The sequence below is a fragment of the Acipenser ruthenus genome, chromosome 4 (genome assembly GCF_902713425.1).
Source record: "Acipenser ruthenus chromosome 4, fAciRut3.2 maternal haplotype, whole genome shotgun sequence".
Lineage (NCBI taxonomy): Eukaryota > Metazoa > Chordata > Actinopteri > Acipenseriformes > Acipenseridae > Acipenser > Acipenser ruthenus.
The window spans coordinates 16,233,336-16,245,975 of record NC_081192.1 but is presented as its reverse complement, the minus strand read 5'-3'; the positions used below and the strand labels follow the sequence as shown (position 1 = coordinate 16,245,975).

General features: G+C 40.5%; 1 protein-coding gene across 8 annotated transcripts in view; it reads left to right on the top strand.

Annotated features, from left to right (window-relative positions):
* The window catches only part of LOC117400261 (zinc finger protein 521-like), a 192,541-nt gene that overhangs the window by 70,340 nt on the left and 109,561 nt on the right, over nt 1-12,640 (top strand). For 6 of the 8 annotated variants that reach the window (XM_033999916.3, XM_033999915.3, XM_033999918.2 and 3 more), the window contains exons 4-5: nt 6,394-9,764; nt 11,974-12,058. In XM_033999916.3, the coding sequence (XP_033855807.1) occupies nt 6,834-9,764; nt 11,974-12,058 (3,016 nt within the window). In that variant the 5' untranslated portion in view covers nt 6,394-6,833. The remainder of the gene's footprint in view (nt 1-6,393; nt 9,765-11,973; nt 12,059-12,640) is intronic. The other 2 variants (XM_033999917.3, XM_033999919.3) reach the window with 1 other exon arrangement.

The window sequence follows — 12,640 nt, the reverse complement described above, 5'->3', positions numbered from 1 at the left end:
TTTTTTTTTTTTTTTAACAATCTTGACAGCAAACGGCTTAATTTAGTGCATTTCACACTTTGCTGTCATTGTTAGGGATGGCATCTGCTCGAGGTGCCCGAAGCCACAGGCACTGTAATGGGCCAGGGGTAACAGAGGTCTGCGGATTGCCGAGATACTTCAACAACCAACGAAACTCGATTTCACACGTGTTGTAAACACTAACAGCATGGTGTCCACAATGAAAACCAATATGCCAGGAGAAGGATGAAATAAGCTTCTGTATTTTGCAATTTTTCCACTCCATGTACTGTACAGGTTGTTTTTAAAGCTACCTCATGCTGCATTTTTCGTCTTCCAAATTGTATTTTATACTTTGCATTTGAAGGAGCAGAATTTTGCTCTTTCGTGGTCCTTTTTGCTTTGTAATTACACCTGGCACGTCTACCTTTCTAAGTTTAAGTTCAATTTAAAGCAATGATACAGTCACCCAGCCTCGTGAGGCCCTGCAGCACCCAAACTTTGCTCTAACTGGAAAGAGACTAAAGAAAGTAGTTGAAAATCAATAAATAACAACATACGAGGTGTTAGCCTTTGCATATAGTATATTGTGAATTCAGTTTTGTAACTGACTGTTACATGACAGTTCCACTAGGTGGTTTGCATTATTTTATTTTCCTGGCTTCCAATGTCTATTAAGTACCACCATTTTATTGTGTTTGGTTTGGTAAACAAATGCTGCCTATTGACCTCTTCCCCTCTATAAACCCTAATGCAGAAAATAAGACAATCAGAGATATTACAGGTAACCCAGTATGGCTGAGGGGGTAAATGGCATTCACTGTTCTATTGTTTTATTTTTTTTAATTTTCTGACCAAAAAAAGCTTTGTAAGCATTATTGTTTTAATCCCATTATAATATACAAACATCAGTTGGGCTAATATGCAAATAATGAAAAAACATCCTGGCTCATTTGCAAATCATAACCAATGATGAAAAAGGCAAATTTGCAAAGTTCAAAGTCATAATACTCCAAAACAGACTGGCTTTTCTTTCTGTTAATCCATATCAGGCTTTAGTGACTCTGATACATGGTGTCCCAAAGTGCCAGCCTGGTAATGGCAACAAGAGTTATCACCAGAACGTGCCTGCAAAGTATAACTAGCGAATGGAGGCAGAGACAAAATAACACGAGTCAGGGACATGCACAGTCAGTGTAGTATATATGGACAAATAAACATGGACAGTTTGAGTTTCCATTTGACTAGCAAAGTTGTTTCAGCAGCTGTCTTCCCTCAAGGAACCATATATATTTCCATTATTTGTACTCAGAACATAATAAATGTATAGAGCAGTTTATTATTTGAAGTTATAACAGTGTAAAAATGGGATTGTTCCAAAACAATTAGATCCCGGCCTGGGACTAATGGTGTGTTGGCAAGGGACAATGGGCCGAATGGACTCTGCCCAACATTTCTATGCAACAAATTTCTTTGATGGGATCTGCAATGGAATTAAAACAGAATCTGTGTGTGCGGGCAAGCTGCTGTTATTGTTTTTTATGCAGGTTTCCCAAAACCCGCATGTGCTGTCCTGTAACCTGGCTCCTAATGCATTTAAATGGTCCTTTCAGAGTAGCTCTGAAATATTGATAGATTTCTTAAACATCTGTAATTATAAATCAGTTTGAAAGTTCAATTCTGGCCCTTTAAAGCATCCACTATAGCATACAACTAGTTTGCAGTCAGCTAAATAAGTTATACAAAACATTAGTGGGTTTAATGTGGGATCACTGATGTTGATTTAAATTGATGGCTATCTGAGAAAACCTCAAACTCTTAAGATAAAGACGATCTTACTCCAGAGGATGGATGGAGGTATTGGACTTAATTCCTTGCTAACAGACCTGTTTCTATCATTATCTAGGGTATCTTGATAGCAGAACAACCCCATCCAATTCCCATGATACAAACAGGATGCCATTTACAGTAGCAGCCTAGATAATTTCTTGGAACAGGTCCAGAATTTGAAATATAAAAATGTGGCACATCCCCTATCAAATGGCATACACACACACAATTAGTCTGCAAAGGTTACAGCCCCTAACATTTTTATTTATTTGAAAATGTTTACATAAACAGATCACAGTAGCAGACTGTGTGGGCTAATATGCAAATAACGAAAAAACATCCTGGCTCATTTGCAAATCATAACCAATGATGAAAAAGGCAAATTTGCAAAGTTCAAAGTCATAATACTCTTGAATATGAGACGTTTCATCTCAAGAGTATTCTGGTGTGTGCAATTTAAAAAAAACAAAAATGCTTTCTCCAGGTTTCAGACGGGATACATGGTACAAACCAAAGCGATTAAAGCCAGTAGCAACAATAATGCATCTGTGTATCTTCCTATTTATCTGTCTGTATCCCTGCCTATGCTGTTTGTCAGTTTGAAGTCCTTCTGCTGCAGCTGGTACATAAAAGAAAGCTACAGATGCCATGAGACCGAGAGCAAGGCTTTATGAGGTACAGTGCCCATGTTAAGGTGTCCCAGGGCACTTGAACTAAATAAACCAATCCAATTTGCATTGTATTGGGCAGCAAAGGCTGGGCATCTTTACCAAGGAAGATTCACATACAGTCACTTAAAAAACAGTTTTGCTTGTTTGGTCACTATTTTGGTATTCTTGAACCCCAATAAATATGAATTGAGGACATCTTTGTGTCTTCAGATGTTGAGCGGCAGTATATTTGTGGCTGGCAGGTGAAACAGGTTGCAGCTGAGAGAATGAGCTGCTGGTTAAGACATGTTGCAACTGTATTAACAGATAGCAGTCAATTTCTGAAAGAGGCCAAGACAAGCTAGAGAAGTAGTCTGTGAGTTAACCTGACATTGCATAGGGGTCTCAATGGATGTCTATTCCAAAGGCAGGCAGCTTATACTGCAAACCCTATTTGAGGGGAAATCGCTCCTTCTATCGGTCTGAATGAAGTGATCCTAGCTGGCGAGCACTTTTGTCCATAAATATGACTAAACAGATGTTAAGTGCTACAAATGAGTTTCCAGCTGTCCTTCAGCCTACACGAACAGAGCAAATATGTTGTTTTGTTCTATGTAGCAGACTGAAAAAAAAAAAATGTCAGGCCTAAGATGGAGGTCTTCCTCCCAGGATATGACAGGCAGTTGGCCAGAAGATGCTCAGGAAGGTCTGGCAAGCTAACAAAGACAGCCCTTGAGCTGCAGGGTGTAGTTTCAGCTTTGCATCCCCTTTGGCAGGAGCACAGAGACTGCTGCAGTGTGGCCAGCCAGCAAAATTAGGAAATAAGGACCTATTTTATTTACTCAGGCTGCTGAATCATGGGCATTCCTGTCTACGCGGAGAAAAATCAGGCAGCTCCGCTTTCCATTGCATGTCTCAAGAGTGTTTGCTGCTTTCCTCTCCAAGTGTTCACACACTTGTTTTAACGTGTCTTCTGGAAATGGCGGAGAGGACTATCTGCACATGAGAGGATACCGACATTGAGGATTCTAGCATATATTGAATCTTTAATACAAAGACTGGGCCTTGCAGCGCATTGCTTCTGCTTTTTACACTGCCTATTTGTTTTAGTTTTTTTTCACTGCAGACTTGTAATGTATGCTTACAGTTTTGTGCCTCCAATAGTATGTGGTATATTTTTATTTTATTTACAAATGAAAAATGACCATACTAATGGATGAAGTATTCTAGTATTAGTACTAACAAAAATGCCTGAATTATAGCTCTATACAATTTTGGCAACACTATCATGTCCCATTGTCTATAGTGTCCCCATTATTCCATTGCTAGACACAGTTTGATCTAAACAGTGGCAAATCTAAATACTACTGCTCTAAAATTCTTTATTTTTCCAGCTGGGGTTCTCCCCTATAGTGATTATTGACTCACGTACCAACATTACTAGCTTACATACAATAAAAAAAATACTTTGCAATGAAGTTTGCAAAATCAGGTTAATATGTTTTAAGATCTGACACCCTTCAGATTATGTATGAGTTCTTACCCAAGCCAGATTGGTGATTTAATGGTGCACTGTAAAAGACCAAATGAACATGAAGTAGCAGTGACACAAAGGTTAATTTTACACTAGAAGGAACTCTGGTATCCCAGTGTGATAGTTATTGCCAGGGCAAACCGTGCATGTCTGTGGTGCTAAGGAAATGGGTATACATCAGCTACTTTACTTTCTTAAAAGTTACAGCTCAAATATGATTGATTGAAATAGGCATGTGGCCAGGAGCAGGACTTGGGTTGTTTTTAGTGAGTTGCGTGGTGGAGGCCATCTGGCAATCCAAGTGAGGTATTTTCAACAGTTTGAGGTGCAGGGAAGGACTGTAACCTCATCTGTTTCCTGTGGATAAGCTTTGGCCAGATAAGAGCAGCAAAAAAAAATCCCTACCTGAATGACAGATTACTCTGGGTCTGAAGGTTTGGGGCAGTATGTAGTCTGTTGATTTATGAAATACATGAAGACGAATGTTAATGTTAGCTAAGCCTTTAAGTCAAGCTCATGAAGACAAATCCAAGCACCGTGTTCTGGGTTTCCAGTTTTCACAGTTCTTCAGGTAAAGCCATCATCTTTCTGTTGTTTGGACTGGGTTACAGTGCTTTCTCTTATCTGGCTCATAAATCTTTTGGTCTCCCTTTTATCGTTTTTCCTGTTTCCAGTTCTTCACAGCTTGCTTTGTCTATGAGTGCTTGGAAGGACCAGCTATATTTAAGTAAGGAAGTTCAATGTGCCGAAGCTTTCGTGGAAGGAAGAAATGGCGTACAACCTTTTGAACGTGAAATTCTAGGGTGTTGGCAAGGGATTTTCATTACATGAAGTATATAAAACAATGCAGTAGTTCATTTAAACAGTATAATGTTATACACTGCATGGCAATTGCCCTTACCTGGTATCACACACCGTGCTTAATTGCAATTTCTATATGTCATTTGCTGCTTTCTTCTATTGCAAAGTGACAACAACAACATTGTAATAGCCATTAAAACATTTCTTGCCTAGAACATTACATTTATCTGTTGGTTTTTACTGTAGTGATGTATTACATGTGTTCTTAGGAGAACACATTTACAGTACAATTATCCATATTTTAGACACTTCTAGAATTTTTTTTTTTAATTTACAAAATTGACAGCCTATATACAAGTACACATTGTACTAACTGGTACAGTCAGAGCACATTTGCATATTTTGGTACTCGATAAATTTGTATCTTCTTTAACAGCTAGATAATTATATTCCTATACAGATTATTGTAAAGTGTGTTGAATTCTAATTTGTAATGCTGTTGTTCTTCATGTGCGCTTCATGTTTTCTTAAAATCCTTACCTGCTGTAGAGAGTATAAAGAATACTCAAATCAAATAATTTGTTATTTATTTAGTGGCTGTTAAAACAATCAACTGTATCTGGTGGGTTGTTGTTTCTGTGCAGACTAAATTAATCCTAAAGTTCCACACTGTAGGAATACATATAAAATTTCAAAAACCATGCTATTAACACAGCGGCAACATTTATAATAGGAGGAGGCCTGTAGGAGGCAGTGTGGTCCAGTGGTTAAAGAAAAGGGCTTGTAACCAGGAGGTCCCCGGCTCAAATCCCACCTCAGCCACTGACTCATTGTGTGACCCTGAGCAAGTCACTTAACCTCCTTGTGCTCCATCTTTCGGGTGAGACGTAATTGTAAGTGACTCTGCAATTGATGCATAGTTCACACACCCTAGTCTCTGTAAGTTGCCTTGGATAAAGGTGTCTGCTAAATAAACTAATAATAATAATAATACTTTTTCTTCAACAAATAAATTGAAACAATACAGAAAAAAAATTGAAAATCCAGATAGGTCCCTGGCCAGCCATTAAAAAACATTTGCACCTTCATTTTAATGATAAGGTCCTAGGGCACCAAAGTATATACATAAGTTATTAATGCACTCTGGTAGCTTGTTTTGACCTGACATATTCAATTCATATTGAGAAAACATTTTGAAAACCCTACCAACCTTTACTGTGGCTTTCTTAAATCCATAAGGACACCATTAAACATAAAGGCTCTGGTAGTTTGGGTTGAGACTTTAAAAGAAACAATCTGAATTCCTCTGCAGGTATTTTTACTACACTATTGCAGGTAGATTGTCATGACTTTAATGTACTACAGTGTAATGAAACTGTTCTCCGTGCACCCTAAACTTGCTTTAAACTTGAACTTTTTTTCTCCAAGGATGAGTTTGAGTGAGATCAGCAATCTCTCGATGACTGCAGAGTTGGAGATAATTAAATGGGGAACCTTTTCAATAACTTTTCTTATTTATAAGTGCTTGATTTGTGAATTAGCACAAGCTTACAGTGTGACCGTGTCTCTGTTTTACAGACGGTGCTGATATCGAGGATGATCCTTCCTACTCTTGGCCAGCTTCCTCACCTTCTAGTAAGGACCAGACATCACCAGGCCACGGGGACAGTTATGACTTTGGAGAAGATGAAGGTGGGACTGGGCTGCCCTACCCTTGCCAGTTCTGCGAGAAGTCTTTCAGTCGCCTCAGCTTCCTAAAGCACCACGAGCAAAGTCATAGTGACAAGCTGCCCTTCAAATGCACCTTCTGCAGCCGGCTTTTCAAACATAAACGCAGTCGCGACCGGCACATAAAACTCCACACCGGGGACAAGAAATATCATTGCAGCGAGTGCGACGCTGCCTTCTCTCGCAGTGACCATCTGAAGATCCACCTGAAGACCCACACTTCCAACAAGCCATATAAATGTGCAATTTGCCGCCGCGGCTTTCTCTCTTCAAGCTCGCTGCATGGCCACATGCAAGTTCATGAACGGAACAAAGATGGCTCCCAGGCTCATTCCAGGATGGAAGAGTGGAAACTAAAAGAGACCCAAAAGTGCAGCCAGTGTGAAGAGGGATTTGATGTCCCAGAAGAGTTACAGAAACATATTGCTGAGTGCCACCCAGAGTGTTCCCCACCTCTGGAGAGAGCTGCCCTTCAGTGCATTTACTGCCATGAACTGTTTGCAGAGGAGAGCACCCTTTTGAGCCACATTGACCAAGTACACAACAGAGAGAAGAAGGGTCACACTTGCACCATCTGCTCTGAGCATTTCCAATTAGTGGAGGATCTTTATAGCCACATGGACATTCACCAGCAGCCAGAATCTAGTAACCATAGCAACAGTCCATCCTTGTTGACGGTTGGCTACACCTCAGTATCTAGTACCACTCCAGATTCAAATCTCTCTGTGGACAGCTCCACAATGGTAGAAGTAGGTCCACCTTTGCCAAAATCTCGTGGAAGGAAAAGGGCTGCACAGCAAGGGGCTGAAATGTCTGCCCTGTCCTCTAAACAAGCAAAAATCACCTTCAGCTGCATATACTGTAACAAACAAGTATTCTCTAGTCTTGCTGTCCTGCAGATACATCTTAAGACTATGCACCTGGATAAACCAGAACAGGCCCATACATGTCAGTATTGCTTGGAGGTCCTTCCTTCACTCTACAACCTGAATGAGCACCTGAAACAGGTCCACGAAAACCAAGATCATACCGCTTTGCTTAGCTCTATGCCCTCTACGGTCTTGCAATGCAACTTCTGCCCCGATGCACTCAGTGACCTCAATGCTCTGCAGGAACACATTCGCTGCTCCCATGGCTTTGCCAGTCCTGTTGCCAAAGAGAGCAATGCCTTCTTCTGCCCTCAGTGCTTCTTGGGGTTCCTTACCGAGACCACCTTGGAAGAACACATCCGGCAGACCCACTGCGATGGGGGAAATGCACGGTTTGATTCACCCTTGGCTGGAGCCCCCAAAGATCCCATTGTTGAGGTGTATTCTTGTTCTTACTGCACCAACTCTCCCATCTTCAACAGCATCCTGAAGCTAAACAAACATATTAAGGAGAACCACAAGAATATCCCTTTAGCCCTGAACTACATTAATAATGGAAAGAAGTCCAGCCGAGCCCTGAGCCCATCATCTCCTGTGGCTAGGGAGCAAGCTTCCCTTAAGATTACACAGTCAGTTAGTGGTGTCACATCCCGTTCATCCAGTGAGTTTATTTGCAATCAGTGTGGTGCCAGGTATTCCTCCCTAGATATGTTCCAGACCCATCTCAAAACTCACCTGGAAAACCAGGTTCTGCCAAAACTGACCTGTCCTCAATGCAACAAAGAGTTCCCCAACCAGGAATCCTTGCTGAAGCATGTGACCATCCACTTCATGATCACTTCCACCTACTACATCTGCGAAAGCTGTGACAAGCAGTTCACCTCGGTGGATGACCTTCAGAAGCACCTGCTAGACATGCATACATTTGTGTTCTTCCGCTGCACGTTGTGCCAAGAAGTCTTTGATTCCAAGGTCTCCATTCAGCTCCACCTAGCTGTGAAGCACAGCAATGAGAAGAAAGTGTACCGCTGCACCTCCTGCAACTGGGACTTCCGCCATGAGTCGGACCTGCAGTTGCACGTCAAGCACAACCATCTGGAAAACCAGGGCAAGGTACACAAGTGTATCTTCTGTGGGGAGTCCTTCGGCACGGAGGTAGAGCTGCAGTGTCATATCACCACCCACAGCAAGAAGTACAACTGCAAGTTCTGCAGCAAGGCCTTCCATGCCATCATCCTTCTAGAGAAACACCTACGAGAGAAGCACTGTGTCTTCGAGGCCAAGCCTCAGAACTGTAGCACCAACGGCTCAGCTGCTGTTACTGAGCAGGTCCCGAAAGATGAAGTAGAGCTGCAGAGCCTTATGGCCAACAGCCACGAGTCTCACAACAGCCATGATGGAAGTGAGGAGGAAGTTGACACCTCTGAACCTATGTATGGCTGTGATATCTGCGGAGCAGCCTACACCATGGATTCCCTGCTCCAGAACCACCAGCTGCGTGATCACAACATCAGGCCTGGGGAGAGTGCCATTGTCAAGAGGAAGGCTGAGCTGATCAAAGGCAATTACAAGTGCAATGTCTGCTCCAGAACCTTCTTCTCTGAAGGTGGGCTCCGGGAGCACATGCAAACCCACCTGGGGCCTGTCAAGCACTATATGTGCCCCATCTGTGGTGAGCGTTTCCCTTCTCTTCTTACTCTTACAGAGCACAAGGTCACGCACAGCAAGAGTCTGGACACAGGCAACTGCCGCATCTGCAAGATGCCCCTGCAGTGCGAGGAGGATTTCCTTGAGCATTGCCAGATGCACCCAGATCTGAGGAACTCTCTGACAGGCTTCCGTTGTGTGGTGTGCATGCAGACAGTCACGTCCACTTTAGAGCTGAAGATTCACGGCACCTTCCACATGCAGAAGACAGGCACCATGTCAAGCAACCATCCTGTAGGGCGTGTTCATCACCTCCAGAAACTTTATAAGTGCGCTTCCTGTCTTAAGGAGTTCCGTTCCAAGCTGGAACTGGTCAAGCTGGATATAAACGGACTCCCCTATGGGCTCTGTGCTTCCTGTGTCAGTGGCAGGAAGAGTGCCAGCCCGGCGGTAAACGGCGGCAAACAGCAAGTAACAGTGGCGGGAAGCCATGGAGAAACACTCAGCCCCAGTGAGAGCAAAAGCAAGGCTGCTTCCAACAAGACAAGGTGTTCCAGCTGCAACGTGAAGTTTGAATCTGAAGCCGAGCTCCAGAACCACATCCTGTCCTTCCACAGGGACCTTGTTCCCGATGGCAACAGTGGTCAGCTGAAAACCCCACAAGTGTCCCCGATGCCCAGGGTCAGCCCCTCACAGGCTGAAGAGGTAACCACATTTTAAAAATCTAGATATTTTTGGTGGTAGTCGTGTAACCCCTGTCTCAGCAACCTGTATCTCACAACAAGCTCCAGGGGCCATTTTTTCTAAAATTTTAATTTGAATAACAGTGATTTTGTAATTCTAAATTCTGTGGTCGAATTTACTTTTAAAAAAACTGGATTTTGTAATCGCAATTATTTGTAATCTGGATAAATGTAATCCAGCAGTGACATTTTCTGAAAAACCTAATCAAAACGATGCAGATAAAAGTCATCTCAATCACAAAATATATGATTACAAAATCCGGATCACTGTTATCCAGATTAAAAGTTTTGAAAAACCCGCCTCCAGGGCGTCAAAGTTTCAAGTAATTACTCAAATGAAACATTTTAGTTATTTTTTTATATTTTACTGTATTTACACTCCATTAATAGCAGTTTTGCTGTATTTAAGACTCTTCTGAGATTCCTTTTTTGCTTATTTTTTGCGACTAATGTTTTTAAACTAAGGTGGAATCAATGGAGAAATGACTTGTATTCTAAAGCTACAGCTGGTGTCTTAAAAATCACAAACAGATTAGTCACAGTACTTTGGTGAATCAGTTAAGGTTATGTAGGTTTATGTTCTCAACAGCTTTCCGTTGGCAACACATTGTTCCATAAATGGCAAAATTGACTGAAAACATGTGTTATGAAAATACTATAAGCGTCCAGAAACATAATTAAAAGTTAAGGTTACAAAGTGCTTGTTGTCAACAGAGATAACAACCCTTCTCTCCACAGACAGTTCATCTACCTATATTATAAAAAATATATTCATTACTGGTTGGTGAAAATTGGCAGGTAGCATCAGGGCACCATAGGAAGGCAGCTAGTAATGAATCTTAGTTCCTGTGAGAGGGCATCTTTGAGAACTGTGATGGTCATGTACTGCATTAGTGACACCACCTATAGTAATTAATACCCCTGGCTTGTATACAAATAAATACCAGTTACTTGGTCTGCTGTAGTTAGTGTGTTAAGCATTTAGTGAACATTAGCTACTAATTCATATGAAAAAGATCAAAATACACATTTTCTGATAGTTTAACAAACAATCTTCATAAAAACAAAAACAAGTCACTAAAGCAATTTCAAACATTTGTTTATAACAAAAGTATTGGCAACTATATAGTAACAGTCTGTAAAAATTTAATAGAAATTAAAAATATATTCATTGATTGAAAACAGTTACACAGTAATTACGCTGCATTACAAAGTCAATAACCAGAAAAAAGAGGTAATTATAATATTAATTGTGAAGTATTGTATTTTGCTCTTTGTTTTATTAATAACTTTTTGAAGTTTACTAAATGCTTGTCCTTAATCGGTTACCTTGAATTACGGTATAATAAGCACAGGCTTCCAATCGTCTGCGACCGGAATAATTCAAACTGTTTATTTGTTGTAGTATTGTTCTATAGTTGTTCTTGGTGGTCTGTCGATACATTTTATTGGGTATCTCTGCTATGTGTTAACAGCTGCATTTAATTAGCATTTGAGAATTAATATGGTTCCATGTGTGTGAGTATGTCTTGAAACTTCAGAGCCTACATGTACTTTTTTTTAATTCAAAACATATTTTGGCTACTAGCAGAGTAGCAAGTTTGTGAAAACCACTTGTATTCTCAATTCAGCTCAGTTATCCAAGTCTTTAAAAAATAACTCTTTAGCTCTCATATGTGTACCAGTACCTTTTGGTTTTGCTGTTCTTATATTCCAGACTTTATTTTCTTGTTGACTCAGGTAAAGTTCCCTTCATGACCTCACCTGAGCTTTAAACGCAAGTTCCAAGTTGGCAATAAGAAATTATGTGGTGTCAGGACTCCCATTTTTCCCGAAGATCTGCATTGAAATTTAAAATAAAGTCTGGAAAACAAAAGGATGGTCCATGTAAGAGGCTTGTGGGGAATGTGGTTTAAATCTTTGGCTACTACACCATTGATGCTTTCATTATTTTCCCTTAATTTTATATTCACAACTTCACAATACTTGGGATGTAAGATTTGTAATTTAATTCAACTGCATCTGGCAGTAGTGTGTTGCACCATGTTGCAAAAATAGCTTTATGTTATCCCTAGTAAATGTCTCTTCACTTTCATTTTTCTTTTTATTAAACTGATTGACAATGTTATTGTTAAAGTCCTTTTTTGTATCATTTGCTTTTCTTCATCCAGAAGAAGACATACCAGTGCATAAAGTGTCAGATGATTTTCTACAGCGAGTGGGACATTCAGGTTCATGTCGCCAATCATATGCTTGGTAAGAAAAATGCTATACCTTGTTATCTCTGTTATTTCACTGCATGGTATAACTCCTACATTATCTACAGTCACATGCTTTACTCATTGTGTCACTGGCTCTGCAATAGATGTCATTTTGATGAACAAGCAAAGCTTTACTTTTAAAGATGGCTATTATTATTAACTGAATCTGACTAATTACTTCTTTCTATGTCCAAACCCCCTATGGTACAAGTCTCTACTGCGAGAGCTTCTTTTAGTTTTTCTATTGCCTCTGTTGAAGGAATGCTACAGCACAGTGGCTAGATCATAATTTTGTGATGGATTAATATGGGGAATTAAGCTTTGATTTGCTTTTCAGATTTGTTGTAATCAGATATACACACATTTCTACTCTCCATACATTTCAAATTTTAGCCACGTCACACACTGCAGTATTTTACATCTGTCAAATTGACATTTAAATACATGGTACAATAAACGTTCTTCAGCCCATTCCTCCTTTACGGGACTGCCTGTTGTTTTGTAGTGGCACTCGGGTGTAGTTATTGGTTACATATGTTTTCAAAAGGTTGTCCTTACTATTATTGCAACACAACAG